General features: G+C 45.9%; 1 protein-coding gene and 1 long non-coding RNA gene across 5 annotated transcripts in view; one reads left to right on the forward strand and one right to left on the reverse strand.

Annotated features, from left to right (window-relative positions):
• LOC132427280 (guanine nucleotide-binding protein subunit alpha-14) overlaps nt 1–21,252 on the forward strand; it is a 194,919-nt gene extending 173,667 nt beyond the window's left edge. For both annotated transcript variants that reach the window (XM_060014596.1, XM_060014597.1), the window contains exons 3-7: nt 12,117–12,271; nt 14,856–14,984; nt 16,374–16,503; nt 19,025–19,178; nt 20,181–21,252. In XM_060014596.1, coding sequence (XP_059870579.1) covers nt 12,117–12,271; nt 14,856–14,984; nt 16,374–16,503; nt 19,025–19,178; nt 20,181–20,371 — 759 coding nt within the window. In that variant the 3' untranslated portion in view covers nt 20,372–21,252. The remainder of the gene's footprint in view (nt 1–12,116; nt 12,272–14,855; nt 14,985–16,373; nt 16,504–19,024; nt 19,179–20,180) is intronic.
• Nucleotides 1,874–27,448, reverse strand: LOC132427281 (uncharacterized). Of its 3 annotated transcripts, XR_009519864.1 has the most exons (4): nt 27,094–27,448; nt 25,358–25,511; nt 23,037–23,164; nt 6,770–7,171 (listed from the first exon to the last, which is right to left on the reverse strand). It is a non-coding gene; the product is annotated as an uncharacterized lncRNA (long non-coding RNA). The 3 variants fall into 3 exon arrangements; XR_009519863.1 differs by lacking the exons at nt 6,770–7,171; nt 27,094–27,448 and adding an exon at nt 1,874–2,456 and having other exon boundaries at nt 25,358–26,829; XR_009519862.1 differs by lacking the exon at nt 27,094–27,448 and having other exon boundaries at nt 25,358–26,829.
• Between the last annotated feature and the right edge of the window lie 214 nt (nt 27,449–27,662).

Raw genomic sequence — 27,662 nt, forward strand, 5'->3', positions numbered from 1 at the left:
CACAGAGTACCAGTGTCTTCCTGCCCAGCTCCAGCTTCTAGTTGGCCCCGGACCACTTCATCACACTGATTTTCCGTGTTCTCTTTCCGTGTTCTCATGTTCACGTCTGGGTGTGTGTTTGGGGGTGTGGGTGGAGTCTGAGTCACTCCGAGGCACACAGAAGGGATTTCTAGAATTACGCCTGGCCCTAAGATGGCCTTTAAAGAGAGAGACGTCCAGAGAGAGCTCTGGCTCCATGTCAGGGGAAGCATTTCATTTCTTAATGTTTGTTCTTCAGCTCAGCCTTGGAGGTGCCTGCCTGGCTGGTATTACTGAATTAACTCTTGAATCTAGTATTTACTTCCCTTTGCCTTCGACTAGAAAAGCCGTTTTACAGGAGTAGGAGGGAGGATTTTTGTTTCTGGAGTTGCCTTAAAGAGGCCTCCTCCTACTCAGAGGGCTTCTCTTGAATGTCAGCAGTGCCCCAGGAAGAACACTGGGGACCTTGCACCTACTCCAGGGCCAGCCTCTGCTTGTCTTGGATTTCAGGGTTTCTGGAAACAGCTGCTCTGGGTCCCAGGCTGGTTGACACAGCATAGACTTTACAGAAACAAAGAATGTAATATGACACCTTGCGAAACAGGGACATAATACAATGGTCTGCTTAAGGAAGTAATGAAGGAAAAAAAGAAATGGGAACATTCTCTAAATTTTGTGAAAAGGAGTCTGAATCAGAAACAATTCCAGCTTTTTCCACTGGGGGGTGTTTTCGTTTAATGTTACAATACGCTTGCAGTCTCAGGGCAGGTTCACAATCCAAGTTAGTTCTGGGCTTTGCCCTTGGAAAATTTTGAAGAGTTGGGGAAATGTACTTAGGTGGAATTCTCTTGCTTTTTACACTAATTAAATATGGGTTTTTTTAGAGGATTCTTTTTCCATGTCCTATATGCCTATTACCATCATTCCCATAAACACTGGAAACTTGAGTATAAAAACAAAGTCTTCTTCATAGTTGTAGTCTCGTACTGAGCACTGGGGCTGGCAAAGGGTGGGTGCTTCATAGTTACGTTGCCACTGATTCGATGAAGGAGGGAGTGGAGATTGCAGCAGAATCCTCCTTGGATTCTATACCAGAGTCAGCAAGCATTTTCTGTAAAGGGTCAGCGAATAAGTATTTATGGTCAGCTTTGTGGACCACACAGGCTCTGTTGTAACAACCTGACGCTGCCTTTGTAGCAGTGACATCAGCCCAACAGTGACGGGGCGTGACTGTGTCCTAATAGAACTTCATTTACAAGAACAGGCGGGGAGCTGGACCTGGCCCACCTGTTGTTGACCTTGGTCTATACAAAAGCACACATGGGCACCTTGCAAACCTTGGAGGTCTCTGAGACAAAGAGAAGAGACTGGGAGTCTGTGAGCGGCAGAGACGATGCTATGTGTTGACCACATCTCGTGTCCTTCCGCCAGGAGGACCACATTTCCCAGCCTCCTTTGCAGTCCGATGGCCCCTTGTGACGAGTTCTAGCCCGTGAACCATGTGTCCACCACGTTCAGACCTGGCCCATAAAACATCCTGCCTACTGCTCCACGTTCTCTTCCTCCACCTGCCTACTGGGTGCAGACGATCCCCTGCAGGACTTGAGGGCCCTGGGAGCTGGCAGAGCCACTTGATGGAGGGAGCTTGGGGCCCTGGATAATTGCACGGAGCAGCGTCCTCCCCAACCCCCCCATCGGTACATGTTGGACTGGGAAGGAGTGTAAAGTAAACCTGTGTGGGGTGTCCGTCGAGGTACTGACAGTTGGGGCCATTAGCCTGTTCTCTCTAGTATTACCACATTTGGGCTCAGATACGGGTAAAGGAAAGACACCGAAAAATAACTGCTCAGAGCCGTTCTCTCCAGGCCACACAGCCTCCTGTCTGGAGGACCTGTAGTGTTTGATGGGAGAGAAGGGCGATCAGGAGGTTTGGGTGCTCACGTTCTCTTGGAACGTATGTGTATAGGACGTGGTCCTACAGTTTGGGTCTGAGAATCTGGGGCCTTGAAGAGAGAGCCACTGGGAGGCAGGACGGGGGCATGGCAGACATGAGGAGACCAGAGATGAGTGGCTTTTTAAAAAAACACACATGATCCACACTAGGCCCCCCGGCCGTGGCCAGTGCCTTCAGTGCATTGGTTTGTCTCTGCTGGTTCACGTGGGTTTCTTGGAGCTAGCCCGGGACTTCTCTATTCTCACGTTGCTTCTCTTCTTTCTCTTTATGGGTGCATAAAGTAAACTTTGATAGCCGCTAAAATAAATCAACACCAAAACTTCAGTGGCTTAGCAAAATCAGTGTTTATTTCTGGGCCACGTCTGTCTCAATCCCATGGGAGTTGGTGAGTGATGGGCTCTGCTCCGCACATTTCCTCAGGGATCCAGGTCTCCTGCACCTGGAGGCTCCCCTCCTCTTGGCCCTCATCATCCTGTCCTTTCAGCTGAGAAATGAAAAAAGGTAGAGTGGAGGAGGATTGCATGGGAAGTTTTTAAAGCCAGCCCTGGTAGTGCTGTGCGTCATGTCAGCCCAGATTTCATCACTCAGAACTCAGTTACATGACTGCAAGGGAGACTGGGAAATGTAACCCAACCTATGAGCCCGGTAGGGAAATAAAACAGGATCGGTGGACCCAGAGCAATCTTTGTCTTAATGGGAAAACGCTTTGAGCTCCCAACAACCAACTCTACATTAAATTGGAACCAGCCTATTCTTGAACTGAGACCTTGCCTGTGTGCTTTTTATATCTGTAAGCCTTTATTATGCCTTATTTTCTGGAAGGGCCACAGACAGAGTCCAATACCAAAGAGAGAATAAGATTCCTTATAGCTGATCGTGGTGCTACAGGAAGCCAACGGGGGAGCAAAGCATTTATTACTTTCCCTTCAAGGGGGGCGGTGGAGGGTTGGGGGGTATCTTTTGGTCTAGAAGCCCCCCACCCATCCCCAGCCCTGCTCCTCTGGTCTCTCTTCTTTTTCTGCCCCTCTGCCTTTCTCTGTAAGTCCTGGCCTTCCCAACATCAGGGCCCTGGCCACCGTCATTCCCAGCTTTATGTGGGAAGGACCTGAGTGTATCCTGGCATAGACGCTCCAGTCCTCCCAGCAGATTCTGTAGAGAGGCACAGGTACAAAAGAGACAGATCCTTCTCTTGCTAATTTGAACAGTCTCTCATAACCCAATTTTGATGTGCTAAAAACACCTAGAAAAACTCTCAACTACAGGAGGGAGGGGGAGGAAGGTGATAGGGACAGAAAATCCCAACTTGCTGCGGAACATGACCATGTTATTATATGTGACCTCTGGGCACATGCAGTTAAAAGGGCCTAAAACAAATGATTTTCTGAGAGGCAGCTTCCATTGGACCAATATACTCATTTCTTTCTGGGGGGTGCAGAGTGGGGGGTGGGCTCTACCTTGAATATATTCAGGACCCTGGCACCTGAGGGAGTTCAGGTGCTTTCCAAAGCATCTCAGGGGAAGGAATGTTGTGTGAAAGGTGATATAGCAAAGAACTGGTCTGGTCCCTGCACTTTCACGGTGCTGCCTTTAACAAGCACACTCGGGAATCCACATTCATGAGTACACGAAGGGCAGACACAGCCCTTCTCTTTATAAACATCAGGCCACCTCTGGTGGGAAATCTTAGCCCATGCTGTCACTCACCCCCAGTTGAAATGTCTCCCTTTCTTTGATCTCCTAGCGTTTGTGTGCGGATCTGTCATTTTGGAACCCTCAAGGGCAGGGCCACAGTCCTCTTTATATTCCCAGAAGCAGGCCTGGATCTAGCAGGGAGCAGGCATGTGATACTGTGCACTGAATGATGATGGAGTCTGGCCGCGAGTGCCTCGCTGAGTTTGGGTCCATTTCGGTCACCCCAACTGAGGCCTAAACTGTTACCATCACCTAGACCTACGGTTATAGGGTATTTTGCCCCTAAAGAGAATTGAATGGACCAGCATGGAAGATTCCTGATTTGATCAGGAAGTCAGTCACTCAAAGCGATGTGGAATAATGGATTCGCTTTAGGGATTGCATTGTATGTAGCTGTTGGAGCCGTGAAGAAGATGTTGGAACTGCCTCTGCATATCTGGTGTTTGGGCAGCAGGGCTGGTAGTCGGGGAGAAAAGCTGGATGTGAAGGAGCCAGAGCAAAGGCAAACTGGAACCTACAGAGACAGATGGGAACCCATGAAGGCGAATGGACCCCATGGGGACTAAGTGGAACCTGCATCTGCCTCTCACATCTCCGTGTTGACAGTGCAGGTGACTTGCAGCGGAAACTGGCATCCTTTGCTGTGGACCTGCGTGTATGCCTGCCCCAGGATGTGGAGAAGTTGAAGGAGAAGGTCCAAGTGGGAGCTAGGGGTGCTGAGGCCCAGCTGCTGCACATGCCCCCCCCATCAGTGAGGTTGACCAGAAGACCAGTCACGATGTGTGTGTGTGTGTGTGTGTGTGTGTGTGTGTGTGTGTGTGTGTGTGTGTGTGCGCGCGCGCGCGCATTTGTACTAAAGCAGAGCTCTGACCTTCAGAGCACGACGGCCGCTGTTTCTCCCGACTCCCAGATCCCTTTCAAACTTCTCTTGTAGCAGATCCTAACCCAGAGTCCTACAGGGAAGGGAGCGTGCTTCGCCAAGTTGACACAGCGTAAGGCCAAAGATTCTATCTCTCAGCTGCGTTATGAACACTCATTGTAGCTTTGGATGTTTGTGCCAAAGTAATTTATGGCAGGACTCTTTGGACAGAGCCTTTTAAGTTAAACCCACTGAAATTTTGACTGACAGGAAAAAATAAAGTAACTTGGCTTTTCATGCCGACACTTTGTGGCCAGTGAATTCTGTTATTTATTTTTGTTGGAGAAGAGATAAGGAGAAAGAGGAGGACAAAGATTGGAGTAGAAATAAAGATTTCTTTTGAATCTTGAATTGGGTTAGAAAAGCTTCCTTCCCATTCTGAGTGTGGTGGAAGACTGCCTTTCTATGAGGAGAAATCTAGGGAGCTTTAGAACAGTGGTTAAATATTCAGATGCCTGCACAGTGGGTCGGCTGGGCTGGTGGCAATGGTGGCATCCCTGCTGGAGCCAAGAGTTGCTAAAGAAATGGGAATTAGAAAGTGATCAAAAGAAGCTGGAAAACCAGTTTTTGAAAATGTGAAATCTCAAATTAATGGTCATTTTTGTAACTATTCTTGGTGTGCTTGAAAAAAGTATATATTCTAGTTATTTGGAATATAGGGCTCTACATGTGTCCATAAAGTCCAATTTGCTGATTATGTTTGAATTGTGTATATCTTTACTGAATTTTTTGTTTATTCTATCAGTTACTGAGAGAGGTATGTTTCAGTTGCCTGTAAGATGAAGATTTGTCCATTTCACCATTTAGATCTTAGAGATTTTTTTCTTATATTTATATTTTAAGCCTATGTTATTAGCTGCCTACAACTTTAGAACTGTTATGTCTTTCTGAACCTTTTTGTCATTTGAAATATCTCTATCTCCAGTTATACTTTTAACCTTAAAGTCTACTTTCCCCCCCCAGCTTTACTGAGGTATAATTAACAAATAAACCTTAAGGTCTATTTTTATGATAATAGATTCCTCCTTCCTCTGGGTTACTGTTTGCATGGTATATCTTTTTGCATCTTTTTACTTGTCACCTCATTTTTGGAGTTGTCTTATCTTCTTATGCTTGGTTCTTTTTGTTAGTGTGCTGGACACGCATGAAAAAATAATTCAAGGGTAAGGAAGATGCAATCTTCCAAGCTTCAAAAAGAAACTTTCTTTTCTTCTGCCAGGTGTCTGGGGATACTCAATTTCTGATATTGTGGTGATTCCAAGCTGAGTTGCAGGTCACTAAGAGCTACCCCTTGGATCCCAACCTGGAGCCAGAGGGCTTCTAAGGGCCTTTAGCTCTTGCTAACTTTCCCTCGTCCTGTAATATTGAAAAAGGAGCTGTTCAACCTCACACTGCTCCTTCTAGAACAAGAGGAAGCCCCAGGGAGAAAGGTTTCCCAAATGCTGGTTCAACTCCTTGGATGCCATCCTACCCTACACTCTGGCCCAGCAATTACTTACTTGTTCATTAGTTTCCTGATTATTCTTGAGCATACTTTTGAAAATATTTTGTCCACCATCTCTAGCTGTCCTTAGTGGAAGAGTTGATCTAAATGTCCTAGTCTTCCTTTACCAGAAGCAGAAGTTCTTTGTTTTTTATAGAAAACATTCCTTTCTCTAGCATAGTTTACCAGCATTTTCTTTATAATGCAATTTTTGAGATGCTTTCAAAGCTGATCGTTATGGAGCACTGAAATTTTGTTTTGTTTTGTTTTGTTTTTTTGTGGTACGCGGGTCTCTCTCTGTTGTGGCCTCTCCCGTTGCAGAGCACAGGCTCCGGACGCACAGGCTCAGCGGCCATGGCTCACGGGCCCAGCCGCTCCGTGGCATGTGGGGTCCTCCCAGACCGGGGCACGAACCCGTGTCCCCTGCATCAGCAGGCAGACTCTCAACCACTGCGCCACCAGGGAAGCCCGGAGCACTGAAATTTTACTTCCTGATTTTAGTTTGATAGAATATGTAGTGTAGTTCTGGATCTTGATGTAGATGTTAAAACAAGGAGGAGTGATTGTGTGAAAGTCAGAAATATTATGTTACGGGGAACTTTCATTTTTAATCTTATTTTAATCTCATTTGTTTTTACAAAGCTTTTGAGGTGCTGCATATGATAGTAGACACTTGAAATAGTATTAAATTAGGCTTTTATTATCTAGAATATGTTAATGGATAAAGGTTTTAACGAAAATGATTAAGTATCTGATGAAAGAACAGGAACTCTGGCTTCTGACTAGGGAACAGTCTCCCCTAGTCAGTGAGAAGGCTCTGGGCCCTGCAGTGCTGGGCGGTTAATGGTGTAGGGGCTCCCCCTGTGAGGACCTGGTGGAGAATGGGGCTGCCCACTGGGCCCTGGATTCCAGCCAGAGGGGCTGGCTGGGCTCGAAAGCGACTGTCACCCAGGCGGCCGGGGATCCAAGTGTGAAGCCAGCAAGGCGACACTTCAAAAGCAGCTCCTTCCACTGTCACCCTGGGAATTACTGAGTGAAACACACATGTAGGACATCTGGTTTCTGTGTTCTTCTTTCTTCAGAGCAGTGAAAATGGTGCTTTTGTCTGAGAAAGGAAGAGAGGAAAAGCCAGATGTGAGCTCAGTGTTTGAGAAACTGTTTGCGTTTCTGCATCTGCTCTATTTGCTCCAGTAATATTTACTGCTTTGTGATTTTTCTTTTCAAAGAAATATATGAGTTAGGCAGTTTCAGTTCAATACGCTCCTCTAGCCGAGGACCTTTCCATGAACTACAACCCATTTTATTCATCTGCTTCCTGGATTTCTCCACTTAGATGTCAGCCCCCTCAGACTTGGCCTGTCCCCTGCCCAAATCATAACATTTCTTCCCTCAATCTGATCCTCTTAGAACATTTCTTCTCTCTTTCCAGGAGATGAAAAAGCCCAACTACCTGACACAGAATTTTCCCTATTATATAAGGACTCCCTGCTCTCAGACGGTGTGCACTGTAGAAGTGGTTTGAACATAATGATAAAAATACGCACACTCTGTGTATGAAACTCTCCAGCCAAGTCAGAGGGAAATCTGCACAAAACCCCACTTTTTAAAAACACACGTTGTTAACGTGTAAAAGTCTTTCATCTCATATTTCAATACAATTTATTTAAAAACCAGGTCACCCTCTTCCTCATTCCTCTCTGCCCTTTGTAATATTTGCCCCTGGAACACACTCTGGGGGCTCGGCTGTGCCACTCTCTCCACCAGCCATCCTTGGGATGACTCGTGACTAAAGAACACATCCTTGTCAGGCCATTCTTGATCAGAGTAACACAAACGGCTCCTCTGACTGCAGAGCCTTTCCAGATAGATGGAGACTAAAGAGACAACCGAATGCAATATGTGAGCCTAGACTGGGCAGATAAAGGACCTTTATGGGACAACTGTCAAACTTTGGATAGGTCTGAGGAGTAGACTACAGTATTGTGTCAGTGTTAGTTTCCTGATTTTGACCTTTATATATGATTATATATGTTTGTTTTTTTAAAAAATTTTATTTATTTTTGGCTGCGTTGGGTCTTCGTTGCTGTACACAGGCTTTCTCTAGTTGCGGCGAGCGGGGGCTACTCTCCCCTGTGGTGCGCGGGCTTCTCACTGCCATGGCTTCTCTTGTTGCAGAGCACGGGCTCTAGGCACACGGGCTCAGTAGTTGTGGCATGTGGGCTCAGTAGTTGTGGTACACGGGCTTAGTTGCTCTGCAGCATGTGGGATCTTCCTGGACCAGGGCTCGAACCCATGTCCCCTGCATTGGCAGGCGGATTCTTAACCAATGCGCCACCAGGGAAGTTCTATATGTCTGTTTTTAGGAAATAACACTGAAGTCTTTAGAGATAAAGAGGCATTGTGTCTGCAGTTTCCCTTCAGATATTTCCAGAGAAAAATATATGTGTGAGTTATGTGTGCAGGTGTGGGTGTGTACGAACACATGTGGAGGGAGTGGGGAGAATGATAAAGCAAGGTAGGAAATTATGAACATTTGGGCAATCTGGAAAGGCAGAGATGAACTCTTTGTACCATGTTCCCCACCTTTTCCCAAGTCTTAAATTATTTCAAAATAAGAGGTTTAAAAAAAATTGATCCAGGGCTTCCCTAGTGGCGCAGTGGTTGAGAATCTGCCTGCCAAGGCAGGGGACACGGGTTCGAGCCCTGGTCTGGGAAGATCCCACATGCCACGGAGCAACTGGGCCCATGAGTCACAACTACTGAGCCTGCGTGTCTGGAGCCTGTGCTCCGCAACAAGAGAGGCCACGACAGTGAGAGGCCCGCGCACTGCGATGAAGAGTGGCCCCCGCTCGCCTCAACTAGAGAAAGCCCTTGCACAGAAATGAAGACCCAAGACAGCCAAAAATATAAATAAATAAATTTAAAAAAAAATTGAACCAGACAGGCGGGAGAGCTAACCAGGAGCAGCCAAAGACGGACAGGAGACCTCTAGACTTGGAATCCTTCTGGCCGCCTTAAGTCTAGTCTGTTCCAAACCGAAGTCCCAATTGTTGAGTCTTTAAGGAGCCTCTGTTCTCCTCTTCTTTCAAGCAGGATTCCACCCAAATCCCCTCGCTGGTCTGAACAGACAGTATGTTTTTCTCACCTGGCTGAATTCCCCTGGTTACCCGAAATCCCAGGTCTATGCCTTTTCCCCAAATTCCACCTCTCCCCCAAGAAGCCTATGTAGAAGCCTGTATTCCTCTCTAATATCTCACTGGGATCCACTTTTTCTATCTACTGGAAGAGCCAAACACTGGGTTTATCCATGGCAACATGTATCAGTCAGGATAGAGTGGGTTATGCTGCAGTAACAGACTTCCCCCAAAGTGTAGCTTACTTAATTAAAGCTGATTTCTCACTCATGCTCCATATGCAGTATGGTGTGTTAGCTCATTATCGTCACTCAGGAAGCCTGGCTGATGGAGGCTCCATCTTATCCCATGGTAATCACCACAGGAGACAAAGGGCAATGTGGTGAATTACTCACTGGTTCTTTAAAGTTTCTTCCTAAAACAGACAGCTGTTGCTTCCACTTACGTTTCCTTCATCACAGAGTACAGTACTTCATTGCCTTTGTGAGGAGGAGAGGTAGAAATATCTGTAACATCGCTGATGATTCTCACAGGGCTACCTCTCAGCAGGTAAGCTGAATTTAACAGTTACGTGTAGAAAAGCAACACAAGAGGCCTGCCTTGTGTTGCTGACAAGCAACAAGCAAAGATGCTGACCGTACCAGGGGCAGAGTGGTTAAGACCAATTGGCCAAGAGTCACTGGAGCCTTTCCTCCACTGGGGAGGCTTTTCCGTCTCCCAGCTCCTCTGTGTTCCCACCGTGCCCGGCACAGGCTTCCATCATCCTGCTCTAGTGTTCTTTCAGTTATTTTCCCATGGTTATCCGTTAGAGAGAGACAGTTTTATGTGCACCACAGATGTTTATTGGGCACCTGCATCCATAGAGGCCACTGTTATTTGCCAGGCACTGCATGAGGTTCTGGGATGTAAGGATACGTAAGACATTGGCTCTGCCCTTGTGGCATTTCCTGACTTGTCACGAAGACGGGAAAACAGATAATTTAGAGCTACGCCCAGGTCAGCGCCCTCACCACGCCTGGTGTGGCCAAATGGGGTATCCTGGGAAGCTCTGTCATCCTCATCCTCCAGTGGAGACCCTCTGACCATATTTGGGAGGTGGGAGAGTGGCGAGAGGAGGGGAGGAAGCGGGAGACAGCCCTCCTGCTACATTGAGACACTGTCCACGTTCTCCATTTATTCTCTCTGGCTAACAATAGGGCACACGGCACAAAATGTGCCACTGGGCAGGATTAGAAGTCCTGGTGTAAGGGCTGTCACTGTGTCCTGTTTTGGCAAACAAGAAATATTTATTAGGCGTCTATTGCAATAATAAGGCGAGATCTGCTTACATTTGGGTGATACTTTATAAATCAGGTTCCCATTGAAAATCACTGGCTCCTCTTAGAAATGACCATGCTGAGGCAGGCAACCTATTGGGTTCCTTAAAAGTCCCGATTGAACTACTTAGAATTCAGGGTCCTGATTCCCCGCCCAGGCACTGGCCACTAACCCATACTGCCTAGACCTTGTTTGAGACTCTGCAAAGATCCTCTACCTGCCTGAGGATCCCACAGTCTAGGGGAAGAGTTTGTACTCCCTCTTGATGGATGTAGGGCAAAGTCGTGTTGATTGACTCACAGCCCTTGGTTTTTCCCTGAGTCAAGTGAATCTATAAGATCTCCCTTTCCTCCAACCTCCTGTTGGGTTTCATGATGAGAAATGCGAGATGAGAGTGACTTTTCAAGGGGTGCAGGAGATCAGAGCTGCCAAAGGTTGCTTTGCTGACTCACAGCTGCCAGTGCATGATATAATTGCTGTGAGATACAGCAAGATGGGAGAGGGAAGACGAGGCCGGGCTCCTGTCTCCCTCAGCAGGATTCTCTTGTTTGCTGCAACTTGCAGCCAGGGATCGGATGCTGAGTCTCTGGGGCCAACACAGGGATGTGTTGCGGATACAGGCCAGTCTTATCATTTCTATTTGCTACGGTTTGGAAAGATTTCTGGCCTCTGGCTTGCCTTCTGTTGATGAGATAATATATGTAGAGCCCTGAGCACTTATTAAGTGGGTAATAAATGGTAACTGCTGTAACAGTAATAATTACAGCAATAATGATCTTAACAGTTACTGGAATAAAGCAGTAGTATTAGAGCAATAATAATTTAGTGATGGAATAGTAAACATAATATTAGAGCAGTCAGTGGCATGGTGTGAGGGTTCCGCTGGGTGTGGTCCACCCAGTGGGAAAGAGTTTTATTAGTGATGCTGATAATAAAAAGCAGACTGTATGAGAACTCTCTGTACTTTCCTCTCTGTTTTGCTCTTAACTTAAAACTGCTCTAAAAAGTAAAGTCTATTAAAACATCTTTTAAAAAATAAAGGGAAGAGAAGGAAAGCCGACTGATGATTGTTGGTGGTGTTATTTTTCAATGATCTGAAGATGACGCACTCCTTTATTTCCTGCACTGGGGTGGACCCGCTTACCCCACCCTTGGTATGCCACTAACAATGATGTTACTTTTAAATTGTTCCATTGGCTACACACGTATTCAACATGAGTTGCATGTTAACGAGGAAGTAATGTTTGTTAGTACGATGATAATCAATGATGATCAATCGTTCCTGTATTTCTCTGTTCACAACTGGGTGTTGAATGCTGGTGAAACTGGCCCCCGGGGTACTGCTGGGACCGAAGGCCACAGGTCTTGGGCCTTCTCTGGCGCTGTCCACTGAGTTAAGCAGCCACATCATCTCTACCCAATGAGGCTGCCACGGAGTGGCTTGGCTGTGAGCAGCTCTTCTGGAGAGTACCCACCACACCCTAGCCTCTAGGGACATCTTCCCTAATCCACAGACCAGGGCAGGTCTTGTCCCCAAGTCATCAATATGTTGGCTTCCTTTCCTTTGCCTAATGAAAGGTTCTCTTTTCCTTTGAGCAGGAAAATGCCCAGCTGATCAGAGAAGTGGACGTAGACAAGGTCTCCGCTCTCTCCAGGGACCAGGTGGAGGCCATCAAGCAGCTCTGGCAGGACCTGGGAATCCAGGAATGTTATGACAGGAGGAGGGAGTACCAGCTGTCAGACTCTGCCAGATAGTGAGTACAGAGCCCCAGGCTGTGGCCACCCAGGGTGCTTTCAGGCAGGCATGGCCACACTTCAAGGGCGGAGAAATGAGCTACTTGCTAAAATGAGGCACCCGGGGGCCACACTGCCTCCCTTCTGCTCGTCTGTAACCCACTCTTACTTTCAGTTGCCTCTCTTCCCACCTCCTGAAATCTTCAGTCCCCCTGTGGAGCCCCAGATAGCTCTCCCTGCCCATATCTACCCTTCCTCGTCAAGTTCTAAGCCTCTGTCCTTTTCAGTGAGAGGGTAAGTCAAATGTGGGCTTCCCTTGGTGGGACTGATCTCATTTGGGGTGCTGAAACTATCTGATTTAAACCAGGACTACGTCTGCTTCTGGCTTCTACTTCCCCCTCTCCATATCCCTCTGCCTTCTGGGTTCCTGATCAGTAGACAGCAGGTCCAATTGCCCTAAAATCTAAAATCAGAGTTTAGAAGCGCAGTGCAATACACCCGTCAGTGGCTGATCTGGTGCTGCCCTCTAGTGGGCGAGATAGGCTCTGCGGGCCCAGCCATGGAGAAAGCTCAGTCCGGGAGCCCTTTGTTTGCCTACACATTGTATTTGGGATCCATAAGGCTCTAGTTTTAAATCAGTAATCCATTGCGTGCACACTCCCCGACGGAGATCACAGGGTTTGATTTTATTAAGAATTTCCCAAGGCGGTGCTTCCATCAGCCAGATCACTGGGCAAATAGTTGTCATGGTCCTTCTTGAAGGGGTGAGGATTCCTGCTTCTTCTGCTACTCAGCTCCTTCCCTCTTGCCCTGCGTCATTTCCGCCCTCTGAAGGCCCTGGAATCCTTTCCCCAGATCCATCCCCTTCTCTTCAGGTGCTGTCATTGCCCTTCGAGCTGGTGTGGGTGGGTAATTCACCCATCATCTGGACAAGCCAGTGGGCAGGAAAGGAAACCAGAATCTTACCTCCTCAGTTTCACTAGCCTCCCTTTGGCATTTGTCCCAGGCTGAGTGTTGAGTGACATTAATCCAGGTTAGCACAACCAATCTAAGTACAGGAACATTTAGGTCCAGCACAGCAGCAAAGGAGGAAAAGGAAGTAAAATAAGCCCTGATACGTTGTTGGATCAGCATAGAAGACAGCTCGCAGGAAGGAAGGCCGTGTCCCCAGGAGGAGGGCAGACTGCCTCTGACAGCTGGGGAGCCAGGGACGGTGCCAAGCCAGCCAAGGCATCCCTGGCCCTTCCCTGGGACAGCCTGTGTCATTTGCTTCTGTGAAGGCCCTGGGGAGTGGCTGGGGCTCTTGATGTAGATCAACTCGGAAAAGAGCCCCTGGGCCTGCTGTAGAACTCAGTGGAGCCCTGAAAACTGGGGCAAGTCCACTGAGAAGAACGTGGGGAGTGGCTAGGGTGGTGGACAGAGCTGCAACGACAGAGAAAGCGGCACTCACAGACCCGGGCAGTGCCCTGCCTTTGGAACTGGCAAGATCCCAGGCACTTGGACACTTCCTGGGTCCAGGTCAGTGGTTGTCATCCACTCTGCTGGTACTGTCTGCTTATTTGGACAGGTATTCATTTCACAAAAATGTGATGTGTCTCTGCTGTGTGCCAGGCACTGAGGTAAGGGCTACAGGTACAACTGGTGCTCTCTGCCCTGAAGGAACATACAGTCCAGTGGAACGAGACAGGTGTAAATTAAAATATCACAAACGGAAGTCCATGACGATAAGCCCTGGGGCCATGCATGGGGGTGTGGGTCACAGAAGGCTGACCCAGTGGTTTGCTTCCTGCGCTGCGGGCTGCACAGGAATAGGGTTTGCCTGTTACCTCTTGGCTCCCCTTGAGGCCACGTGTTCAGCGCCAGCAGACCTAGGTGAGCTCTGCCTGTAAGGGGGTAGGTGAGGGGTGGAGGGGGTTGGGGGGAGAAGGCGGGGCCACCTCTCTTTGCAGGGGGCTCCAAGTCACCAACGCCGTCACTGGCCAGGGCCTCGGCTATTTATGCAAAAGTGCCTCTTTAAAAGGCCTTAAGATTAAAAAAATAGTAGTGTCCTCTTGTTTTACCACAGAAAAAGTGACATGTCTTAAGCTTAGGGCTTTAATATTTGGCCAAAAATAATCCAAGACAAGCTCTGGGTTATTTTAGGTGTTCAGTTTCCCAGTGTGACAAGGAACTTCTTCTCATTTTGAGAGGACTTCCCATTGGACTAACTCATTGAGCCAAGTGTCCAAGAACAGCATCTGCATTCTGTAATGTTCTTGGATGAGGGCGTGTGGGAGGGAGAAGGACCTTTGGGGAGAGGAGGACACGTGAGACGTCAGAGGGCCTGTTCCAATCTCCTCCTCCTGTGGCCCCGCTGGCTCCCTCACTGGCCAGAGTGATGGAGCTGAGAACCAGCAGGAAGAGAGGCGAGCTCTGCACATTTCCCAGAAGGCTCACGAAGGCTTCTGATCCATATTCTCTCCACACAGTTGTAGGAGGGCTGGAGTGTTGGCTCTCACGAAAGTCACTGATGAATCCGTGAATCTGAGGAGGGTCACTGTGAGTTGGGGTGACTTCCCTGGAGGGGCATTTCTCCCTTCTCAGCATCTTGTTCTCTAACATCAGTTACCTGACGGACATTGACCGGATCGCCATGCCATCGTTCGTGCCAACGCAGCAAGATGTGCTTCGTGTCCGAGTGCCCACAACCGGCATCATTGAGTACCCATTTGATTTGGAAAACATCATCTTTCGGTAAGTCTGTCACCCTGACATAGTCCGTTAAGAATCTGTCCAGGCTTGGAAGTCCCCAAATGGAGTCTTAAATGTGTTATTGCTAAAAGGGCTTCCATCTCTTAGGGCAATATTGGCCCTTTCCATCACAGGGTATTTAGAATTGTGGTTGGTCTTAAGTCCTACAGTGGAGAGAAAACCACCTTTCTATTCCCCTTAGAGAAGAAGAGACTCCCTACTGATGTCTGGAATGATTCTTATGTGTAAAACACACACACACACACACACACACACACACACACACAGATGTATATTTCTGTAACCCACAGAGTGAAGATACTGTTGAATATTTCTCTTCCCTCCTATTCTCTTCTCCAAGATTTATCACTGCAGATTTCAAGGGACTTTTATATCTGTTAGTTCCCTTGTTCCTCCTAATAATTGTTACACACGCTTGTCTAGTTGAGACAGCGTAAGTACAGTCCTGCCGTGTCCAGGTCCTGTCTGTACCCCACCTGCATCTCAGTGCTTCTGGAGCACTGTCATGTTGGGGGAGCCCTCTGATCGAGCCCCTTGATATTCTGCATCTCTGCAAGCACATGCCCTATGCCTGTGTGCCCATAAATTTATCCAAACCTTTTCAGAATCAACTGCTGCTTGCAACTTCCAAAACCTGACTCTGGTCCACAGATGTATTCTCTTTAGCCCACTGACGTTTAAAAACATTTTTGAGCCAATATTTATAAAGACTGGGCTATTTTGCTTAAAACATTTGCTATCTCTTGGTAAGTTGCGGGATAGTTTCTCTTGAAAAGTTGGAGGATCTGGTCCAATAGCGAGGCTGCGTCTTTGTCCAGCTGCAGTTGCTGCAGTGGTGTAGCAGCCATCCCTTTAGACAGGGCCCAGCACTCTTGAAGTACATGCTTTTCTACTCTAGAGAGGCCCCTTGGACTCATTTCCATAAGCTGGTGGCATCCAGCTAATGCAGAAAGGATTTGTAGATTAACTGGAGGAGCCAGTGAAACCAGAAGTGGGAGGGTTGGAAGGAAGCCCCGTGGTCCTGAAGCCTGCCTGCCTACCTGGTGTCTGGTGTCCTGGCACTCTCTGGTGGTTAGGGCAGTGCCCAAGTGGATGCTTGAGCTTTCTGCCTGGACCATTGCAGCAGCTTCCTAACCAGTGTCTCCAAGCAGGCTCCACCTGAGTGACCTCGGCACACATCTTCAGTAACTTCACTTACATTCTGTGCCTCCTTTGCTAGGAAACATCCAGTGGTTCCTCATTGTCTAAAGTAGCAGTGCTCAAACATTTTAATCTTAGGATCCCTTTTTATTCTTAAAAATTACTGAGGACCCTAAAGAGTGTGATTTCCATGTCCTTTTCCCCAAAGAGTCATATGTTTCTGTTGAACAGGATGGTGGATGTTGGTGGCCAACGATCTGAAAGACGGAAATGGATTCACTGCTTTGAGAGTGTCACCTCCATTATTTTTTTGGTTGCTCTGAGTGAATACGACCAGGTCCTCGCTGAGTGTGACAATGAGGTATGCTGGGTGAGGAATTCAGTTAGCTGCGGAAGACAGAAACCTATTTCTGCAGTTTGCAAGAAGCCAGCCACCTCTGGCATTAGACCCTATCCCTTAGGTTAAATCGCCTCGCTCTGCAAAGTGAAGTCTGTGGGCTAACAGCACAGGCGTCACCTGGGTGCTTGTTAGAAATGCACACCTTCTGAATCAACCCAGACCGAATAAATCAGGATCTTTAAGATCCCAGGTAATTTGAGAATCACTAACCTAGAATCCTGGTTCTTAAACTCAGGTGTACGCTAAAATCCCCAAGGGACCTTAAAGAAAAACCTGGCGGCTGGGGCCAACCCCAGAGATTAATTCAATTGGTGCTGTGTGTGGCCTGAGCTTGGGGATCTAATCTAATGCACTACAAAGGGTAGAGCCACTCAAAACCATGGGCCTCAGCCTTGGCTGCATATTTTAAAAAAAAAAAAAAAAAGAATCTTTAGGACCCTACAGTAGAGATTCCTATTTCCTGGTTTTGAGTTGGGGGTATCTTCACTATGCCCCCCTGGGGATGTTAATATACAGCCAAAGTTGAACAACACCATTTCTAATAAACTTCATCTGAGAACAGGCTTCCCAGCCTCCATGGCCCATGGCACTCCCACATTAGGTCCCTAGCTGAGTTGGCATGGGGAGTGTTGCCATATGCTTGGAGCTGTCCTGGGCCCGCCTGGGATAGCATCTGCCCTTTGCTTTCCCTGGAAGGGACTTGCTCAGGGCAGCTGGGACTGATCCACCCCAGTCAGGCATTCAGTGTCCTCTGCAGAGTGGCCATGACGCTGGCTGGGGGAGCTCCGTTAGCTGGATCTGCCTGGAAAGTGAGGGGAACCGTTGCAGTCACTTCTTTGTGAGGTTGGGGGTATTTTCTGTGTGATAACCATTGTCTTTTCCCTGACCCTTTGCACAAGACCTCTTGACCTTTTACAGTAGAAATATCTCTTGCTTGTAGGGCATGAAAGTAAATCAATAAAGAATTATTTCCAGGATTAGGCCATAATTATGAACAGATTCTATCTGGTATTTATTGAGAGCAGACATTTCTCTGAGGAGCACAGTTACATTAGCTTATTAGTGGAGGATCAGCCCATTTACTAGTGTCACTGTGCAAAGAATAGAAATCTTGGCGGCTGCCCAGCTCTTCCAGTGGAGAGATTTTTTTTAAAAGTGAAGGTATTGAGTTACCAATATGAAAAATTAGCTCCAAATTTGTCTCAGGAATTACCTAGGACATTTCTCGGGAAACTCAAAGGATTAGTCAGGTGTGCCAGGGGTAAGTACCTTACCCTGATGTGCCTAGAAATTAAATATTTTCTCCTCTCTGAAAAATCCTAGGTCGCCACTCCAGACTTTTCCATCCTAGTTGTAGACGTGTGTGGCATCCACGCACTATGCCGTAGAGGAATTGTTTTTTCATACGTTGTATTTTCTTGGAGATCATTATTGGTAAGATTATAATAAATTTTAAAGAAGCTTTAAAAACAAGTGAGATGTTACCTTTCTGGTAGTAAATTCCAGAATTGATCTCCAGAAACGTACTGAGTAGGATAACGGGCCCAGGAGTTGGGAGTTGTAGGAATAGAAATTTAGGGCGTGTCCCTCTGGAGCCGGTGCACTGGGCTTTCGTGTTTCTCACTCTAAAGGAGGGAAGGAAAGTGTTTCTTTCCTCTTAGAAATACTTGAGAGCGGAATGCTAGCCAGAACAATTATTTGTCACCAGATAAGATTTGTATGTGCCCTGTCTGCTCTCCATAAATTAGGATCACTTAATATTTTCTTGCCAGTGTCCAATGGCCAGAAATGATTACTGTCCTTCTACGTAGCTTCCACTAGGTTGTACTATTATACAGTCTTGGAAAAGTACTTCAATGTTGTGAACGATAGTATGCTCACCTGTAAAAAGGGGACCCGTTCCCCTTGGGGAGCTCGCTTGTGTTACACACGTGTCAAGCATGGTGCAGGGCAGGTGCTCAGGAGCGTTAGTTCCCTTCTCTGCCAGCGTCCAGCATTCCTAAGGGCGGTGGCCCTGCCGGAAGAGCCTTCCTTCCTCTCATTGTCACCGGCCTCCTGACACCCAGCCTGGAAGCCCACACCCAATTAAAGTGTGTCTCAGGTCGGTCTGCACCTCTGAACTGCCCCAACTTGGTAATCCCAGTAGTTATACACAGAAAACTTCCCATCAGCTATGGGCTTGAACCTGCTTTTTCCAAGTTGCACAGAAGCCTTTCTTATATCCTTCTGTGTTTTGGGGTCAGAGAAGAGTTTGGGTGCTACAGGAGAGGAGATCCGGAAGGGGGTGATTAATGAGAGGGTGGGGACCAGGGAAATAGCGGCTGGAGACCCCACTTGCTCGGCAGCCTCAGCAAGGACAGCGACCTGGAGACGGCAGCTGGGTAAGAGGAGGACAGATGGGTGGAGCCAGTGATTTGGTATGTTGTTCCCGAAGCGTTGCTTTTCTTTCTAATTTATCCTAAGTCTCTTGTTTTTCACTTAGAACCGCATGGAGGAAAGCAAAGCCTTATTTAAAACCATCATCACCTACCCCTGGTTTCTGAACTCATCGGTGATTTTGTTTTTAAACAAGAAGGATCTTTTGGAAGAGAAAATCATGTACTCTCATCTAATTAGCTATTTCCCAGAATACACCGGTAAGTAAGTGTCCATCTTGCTGCCCTGGCCTCCCTGGCATCAGTTCAGAGTTCTCAGCATGGCTCGCAGGGGCCTCCCTGATCTGCCTCTAATGGACTTTCTCCCCATTCCCCACCTCTGAATGGAAGCTCCAGTTGAATCACTGTGTGTTTTCACCTCAGCACCTCCGCACACGCCTCTCCCAATGCCTGGAATACACTGCCAGCTCCTTTGCTAACTCCACTTTGTTCTCTGAGACCCGGCTCAGGCACTTCCCCCTTTGGGAAGTCCACCCCCCCTCATGCTCCCTTGGGGGCCTGGGCTTGCCTTGCTCTCTCTCGGCCTTCAGCTCTCACCCCAGTCAGATCCTGAGGGCAGAGACTGGGCCTGACACACCTTTGCACTTCCAGGGCCAGTCAGAGCACCTGGCACTTCTGATGTGTAAGGTGAAGTGTGGCAGCCCTTTACCAGACGCAGGATAGACGCTGAAGGTGTCTACATGACCTATCCAAGGCAGGAGACTTTATGCCCTATTGCGAATTATTTCTGGTGTAGAAACGTTACCAAGTTTGACACTGATATTTAGAGGAGTAGTGTTTAAGCACTCTCCTTTTTCCCTTTATTCACCACGTTGCCATGTAGTATACGGCTCTCAAGCTTTAGAGTCAGACTTGGGTGACTAGTTATGTTAGTCCCCATATTCTTTCTCTTTGCTCTCCTAGTTCACTTAAGAATTACCTCTTCAAAAGTGGTCCAAATCAGAAAATTAAATTAGGTCATTTTTCAACAAATCTCCTTAAAGTATGATTTTTAGATACCAGGGGACACTTTAAAATACTCTTTTGCAGGTTAATAATAAGGTATAATAAAAATAGTGTCCCAGGTAAATGAGTCTCTAGAGATAAGATGGCTCAAAGGAGGATTCCAAATAAGAACAAGAGTGCATTGAAAATGACTTGGGGAGGACGTGGTGGTGAGTTGGGATCTTTCTTTTTTATTCCTCTAACTGCCCTCATGACTAGGACCAAAGCAAGATGTCAAAGCTGCCAGAGACTTTATCCTGAAGCTCTATCAAGATCAGAATCCCGACAAAGAGAAAGTCATCTATTCCCACTTCACATGCGCTACAGACACAGAGAATATCCGCTTCGTGTTTGCTGCTGTGAAAGACACAATTCTACAACTAAACCTGAGGGAATTCAACCTAGTGTGAAAGCTGCTGCCCACTCCTTACCCAGGCCAGCAAACCGGATTTGCAAGCTCCTCGTGTTTTTATTTGTAAGTGCTTCTGACCTCACCTGGCCCAGCCCAGAGGTGGCACCAAGTCCATCCTGCAGGCCACAGGGACGGGGATGGGTGATGGAGCTTGTAAGATATTTGAGTTTAGCGAAACTTTTTCAAAGTCTTTATTCCCAAATTGTTTTTACATTTCTTTTCTTGACTTTAGGCTGTAAGATTTTTGTGTAATTTTTGAATTTGATATTTTATAGAATTTTTAAGAACCACTGTGATTTACGATTTTGTTTTTTTTAATTGAAGTGTGTGTAAGAATAGCCGTTAAAAAAAAAAATCACATAACAGAGGACTCAATTTATAGGTCATGCTTTGAGACCTCTAGGATTATCCTTTTTTTAACTAAATCTTGTAATTGAGTGTTTTTCTCTCTTCATGCTGAAGTATACCTTTAACATGCAAGCAGAGATTTTTTTTTAAAAAACAGATGGTTTTCTTCTTTGTGTTAACTTTCTAAGTCAAATTAATGACAGTATCAGTACCTCTAATTTAGTTTTGCCACAATTTGATCACTATGGAACCAAAGCTGACATAAGAAGATAAATGGGCTCTAGATAGTATATATGTTGTATTGGTGGAAAGTGTGTGTGTGTGTGTGTAAAAATTCCAGTGTAAATGAGCAGGTCTTATAAACTTATGAAATAAGTTTAAAAACCCAACCTGTTTAACAGATGCAATGTAAGCCCTGCCAAAGGTCTGATGCCCACCACAGATTTGCTGTTTGACCCATGTGTGCTGTGCCTTTCTGAGGCAGCTAAGAATATACCATTTTTCCATTAGCATTGGACTATGTTGTGTTTCCTTGAGCTTATGGTTGATTGATTGTTATGCTCCTAAAAAGAAGAATGCTGTGACTTTAATAGTTAATAACTCAGAAACTTTCTAAATGTCCTTAGAGGGGACGAAAACTAATTTTACCTCCACCCTTCTAGGTTCCTGGCTGAGACCCCACCCCTGTAATACAAGATTAACAGGAGAAAAGTAACAGAAGTCTAACACCATTTATACCTCCTGTATACATGGGAGCTACCCTGGGAAACTGAGTTTAACTCCCCTGAAATGGCCCAAGCCATCACCTTAATTACCTTCTTCAGCTAAAGACACAAGAAAGATGGAGGAGGAGGGAAGGTCAGTTATGGGAGGTTAACAGGAACAGGTAAAGCACAGTAAAGGGTAAGGTTGTTTTGCAGAATTAAGTTGGGCACCTTCCCCATTGATAAAGAGTTTCTTGTCATTTAGAGTCACCCTTCTCTTCTAGGTACAGAGAGGGAGACACGCTTAAAATGGAGAGTTCCCTTATAAATGTAAATTTCCCTAACAATAGGTTTTCCGAGCTTTTCCTGTGTCTGTCGTTTCTTAAAAATAATCACCAAAAAGCACATGAACAGATGCTAAATCAAAACTACAATGAGGTATCACTTCACACCAGTCAGAATGGCCATCATCAAAAAATCTACAAACAATAAATGCTGGAGAGGGTGTAGAGAAAAGGGAACCCTCTTGCACTGTTGGTGGGAATGTAAATTGGTACAGCCACTATGGAGAGTCCTTAGAAAACTAAAAATAGTTACCATATGACCCAGCAATACCACTCCTGGGCATATATCCGGAGAAAACCATAATTCAAAAAGACACATGCACCCCAACGTTCATGGCAGCACTATTTACAATAGCCAAGACAGGGAAGCAACCTAAATGTCCATCGACAGAGGAATGGACAAAGAAGATGTACATATATACAATGGAATATTACTCAGCCATTAAAAAGAATGAAATAATGCCATTTGCAGGAACATGGATGGATCTAGAGATTATCATACTAAATGAAGTCAGAAAAAGACAAATATATAATATCGCTTATATGTGGAATCTAAAAAAATGGTACAAATGAACTTATTTACAAAACAGAAATAGACTCACAGATGTAGAAAACAAACATGGTTACCAAGTGAGGGGGAGGGATTAAATTGGGAGATTGGTATTGATACATATACAGTACTATATATAAAATAGATAACTAATAGGAACCTACTCTATAGCACAGGGAACTCCACTCAATACTCTGTAATGCCCTATTTGGGAAAAGAATCTAACAACTAAACTAACAATAGTCAGCTCAAAGTAATCCTTATACTGAAGAAGCAAATTTTGGGGTGGCATATTCTGTTCCTCTTCAGTCCTGCCTTTGAAAGCTCAATGAGGGACTTCCCTGGTGGTCCAGTGGGTAAGACTCCATGCTCCCAATGCAGGGGGTCCAGGTTCAATTCCTGGTCAGGGAGCTGGATCCCACACGCATGCCACAACTAAGAAGCCCACATGCTGCAACTAAAGATCCTGCAGGCCACAACAAAGATCCCCCATGCTGCAATGTCCCAATGCAGGGGGCCAAGGTTCAATCCTTGGTCGGGGAACTAGATCCCACATGCATGCCGCAACTAAGAAGTCCACATGCCACAACGAAGAGCCGGCACAGCCAAAGTAAATAAATAAATAAATAAATAAATAAATTTTTTTAAAAAGTTCAATTAAGTTTCACAGTCTAGAAGCTAGGTTGATAGAGTGCTCTATTATTTCATTGAACCAACCTCTTAATCTCGAGGACAGGTCAGCTCAGTTAAACAGTTGTGTCTCATTTCAGGAGCTGGTGTTGCAGGTGGGATCCCGAAGTTAGCCTTATACGGTGCGAGCAATTGGGTATTAATAAGAGGCATGTCTATGGAAACAAGAGAAAAACAAAAGTTAGTGGTTGGGTCAAATTATAAACTCAGCCCGAGTCCCGAAGGCTGCCAGTCAGATTTCTAGATGTTGGGGTTGAAGCGTCTTCTGCAATTTGAATTTGTCTGATGTCATCGGATGTTCAGATAAACTTCCTGAGTGGTCCACACAGCAACAGGCACAAAGATGATCTAAACGTGAGCCGCTGGGGTCACTTCTCTGAACTTTATGTCAGTCCATTCACATTCAGTTTGCAGGGCTTTGGGAAATAACTTTTGCAAAAGCACAACAATAACGTTCATAAATGACAAAAGACTTAAAAACAGCCATGGTTAAAGATATAATGAGCCTTTGTTATAATGCAATTGACAAGGAAATATGTTTATGTCTGTGACATACATTTTAAGATAATACTAGAATTACCAGTGATAATATTATATCAGGACATATCAGATTTCTAGGAACTTCATACAATTTGTTCTTAGTGATTCCAAGTCAAAAGAGTGGAAGAAAATTGGAAACATTAGTTTGAAGAGATATAGCCAGATTATCTGAGGAAAGTAGGATCTAGTCCAGTTTACAGGAAAATAATGAAACTTCAGACAGTTAACAGGACTAGAACCTGATATCCACAAGGGTATATTATTTACGGAAGCATCATTTTTCTCTCTACAATCAGCCACATTTTTACCAAAGGAGAAGATTTCCATTCCAACTGAGATGGAAATAACATTACTATGTTCTGGAGCTTTAGGGTTTAGTACAATTTACCTTTGTAAAGTCTGTATAAAGCATTCAGCAAAGGCCTTCGAACGCTCTCCTTGAGTGTACAATTCAACCTTGGACCAGTTCACTCTTGCTTCTGTCATCCTCTGAACACTAACCTCCACTGATCCATTTCCTGATCATTTGCAGGAGAGCCTGGGAGAAATTCTGGTCATCTGTTTCCTTGGTTGGGAGTTGGGTGGGGGTGGGGGGTCCACTAGGGGGCTGTCTGGCTTCTCTGATAACTGCAGTATAATTATGGGTGGGAAGAATACCCCCGAGCAACCAGTCAAGGTCCTTGTGAGTGAGGTTGTGAATGGCCACTGATCTTTCTAACTCTAAATCTGGTAGGATCTTCTGAAAGTGCAGGCAAAAGGGGCTTTGTAATTTTACCTTGTTAAAAGAGTCCCTAAGGCTAGACACCATACTCCTTTGTGTCCTCTTTTCAATTTGATCTTTCCATAGGTACTAATACGACAATTCCTTAAAATGAGAATTTTTTCTCAATTTTATAAGTTTCCAATTGGAAAATTTTTTTCCTATTTTATCAAAGTTTTTCCAGTTCAAAAGATCCATCATCTTGCCATTGATGAGTAGGATCTTCAATGGTATATTAATCTCAATAGCAACTCAAACCAGTACGGCTCTTTATGCCTTAACCGTGGATGCAAGAGGTGTCCCCTAGGACAGTGCAAAAGCCTGACCCTCATAATGTCAAGAAAGTTCACTCCCAGAGTTAGCCTAAGAAAGCAAAGACCTTCTTTGTCACAGGTGGTAGGAATGGTGTACTGAAAACAATCTCTCACGTTTTCTGTGAGAACATGAAACACCTCAGTCACAAACCTGCTAATCTGTAATACCAGGCAAGACACTACTGGAATGGGGCTTTTCCACCACTAACAAGACAACAGAGGTTGAGACGCCAAAGGCCCCTTATGGACTAGGACCCCTTAAGACAAACTCCCCGGAGAGCTGGCACAGTGGGACAAAGAGAATGTGTTTCGAGTTGCCATCCTATAGTGGCTGCCGGATACAGGCTGATACTAGCACCTTCCAGCTGGTGATGAGAGAGTTTTCTTACTAGTCAAAAAGCCAAGCTCTCAAGACAAAGAACAAGATGAAAGGAAAACCTTATCTGACCTGTGGTTCTCCTCCTTATGACAAATGACACAAAAGACAGAGACAACATAAGACCATCTATGGAAGGGAAAGGATGACCATCTATGGAAGGGAAAGGATCAACAGAAAACAAGAGTGCTTATAACAAAATCTTTACCAGTCTTTATGCTCAAGGAACTAATTCACACAAATATTTTCTTCTGTGAATCTAAATTTGGAAAGAATAAGGTGAAATTTCCCCTTCCTCTCTCTACTGGGCCCTATAGACAGAGATCCGAGAGAGGTGACTTTGGTTAAGAATTCTTACCCTTTGCTGGCTTCTGCCAGTTTTCCAGGTTCCTATCTTCAGGCTCCAGAAGAAGTACAGTGTTTCAGCAGATCCCATCACGGGTCACCAAACTGTCAGTGAGGAAAAAAAATTTTCCCTCTACCATTCTAGGTTGTTGGCTGAGACCCCGCCCCTGTAATAAAAGACAGATTAACAGGAGAAAAACAAATAGAAAACAAATAACATGTATACATCCTGTATACATGGGGGAGACCCTGGAAAACTAACTCCCTCAAATAGCCCAAGCCATCATCTTAAATTCCTTTTTCAGCTAAAGATACAAGAAAAATGTTGGGAGGTGGAGAAGGCCAGTTATGGGAAGTTACTAGGAAAAACACAGTAAACAGAGTAAGGTTGTTATGCAGATTTAAGTTGGGTATCTTCTCCACTGATAAGAGTTCCTTGTGATTTAGAGTCATCCTTCTCTTCCTGGCACAGATTAGAAGACACACTTACAAATAATTTCTCTTATAAATGTAAATGTCTCCTACAAATGAGTAACTTCTACTAGATTTTTAGAGCTTTTCTTCTGTTTCTTAAAAATAATCCGCTCAAAATAATCCTTATGCCAAAGAGGCATATTTTGGGATGGCATATTCTGCGCCCCTTCATCCTCCTTTTTGAGGCAAGTCTATTCATCATCGCACTGAGGTTCCCTTAGTAGCTGGCTCAGTAAAGCAGAAGCAGAATCACCTGGGAAGTGCAGAGTGCTTCAAATCAAAGGCCCAAGATGGTTTTGTTTCTGTTTTTTATTTGAAGGTGTGTACACACATATAAATACACATACACACGTAAGCACATCGTTCAGAGATTTAAGATGTGACGTGTTTTATCACCAGTCTACAAAATGTACCCAGATTAGTTACATATGTTATGGAACAATCAGCATTCCTGTAACTGCAATAAGCCTTTATCAGCCACTAAGGATAGTCAGGTTCTCATTCTGTTGGAACACTTCCAAGTGTGACTCTATTGAAGAAGAGAAGAACAGCTATGCTGGAAAAGACAGAAATTAAGCTTATAAGAGGCTAGTGATTCTACAATAGTAATATTAAGCTTTAAAAGCTAAACTTCACTCAAGAAATGAAGGCAAAAGCAACAGTTTTTGTGAAACCTGACAACGATATTAAAATTTTATCTAGAACAGTAACAGTCCAGGAATAGCCAAGACAATTTTGCACAAGAAAACAAAGAACGGGAGACATGGAAGCAGGTGCCAATCGCTGCCCCTGCTGTCCCGGGAGTGCATGGGCTGCCACCACCACTAAGAAACACAGGAGCACGTGCCAGTTGCTGCCCCCACTATCCCGGGGGCATGGGGGCCACTGCTGCCACTGGAAGACCCATGAACAGGGGCTGATTGCTGCCTCCACCGTACTGGGAGCACACACGGGTCACCGCACCCACACACCCCATATAATCAAACCCCATACCCACTGGGTAGGTGACCCACAAACTGGAAAATAATTATGTCACAGAGGTTCTCCCACAGGAGAGTTCTGAGCCCCACGTCAGGCTCCCCAGCCGAAGCGTCCAGCATCAGGAGGAGGAGTCCCCAGAGCATTTAGCTTTGAAGGCCAGTGGGGCTTGAGTGCAGGAGCTCCACAGGACTGAGGGAAACAGAGACTCCACTCTTGGAGGGCGCACACAAGTTTTCACGTGCACTGGGACCCAGCACAAAGCAGTGACTTCATAGGAGACTGGACTAGACATACCTGCGGGTATTGGAGGGTCTCCTGAAGAGGTGGGGGTCGATTGTGACTCTCTCTGTGTGAGGACACCTGTGGTGAAGGACCCAGGGAATATTGATTGGTGTGAGCTCTCCCAGAGGTCACCATTTTGGCACCAAGAAGTGGGCCCCACCCTACAGCCTGCAGGCTCCAGTGCTGGGAGGCCTCAGGCCAAACAACCAGCAGTCGTGGGGTGGGGAGACATAGCCCCACCCATCAGCAGACAGGCAGCCTGAAGTTGTACTGAGCTCACAGCCACCTCTAAACACACTCCTTGACACATTTCTGCCCACCAGAGGGACAAGACCCACATCCATGCACCAGTGGGCAGGCGCCAGTCCCTCCCACCAGGAAGCCTGCACAAGCCCCTAAATCAATCTCACCCACTGGGGGGGCAGACACCAGAAGCAAGAGGAACTACAATCCTGCAGCCTGAGGAAAGGAGACCAAAAACACAGAAAGTTAGACAAAATGAAATGGCAGAGAAACATATTCCAGACAAGCGAACAAGATAAAACCCCGGAAGAACAACTAAGTGAATTGGAGATAGGCAA

This window comes from Delphinus delphis, chromosome 6 (genome assembly GCF_949987515.2).
Source record: "Delphinus delphis chromosome 6, mDelDel1.2, whole genome shotgun sequence".
In the NCBI taxonomy this organism is placed as follows: Eukaryota; Metazoa; Chordata; class Mammalia; order Artiodactyla; family Delphinidae; genus Delphinus; species Delphinus delphis.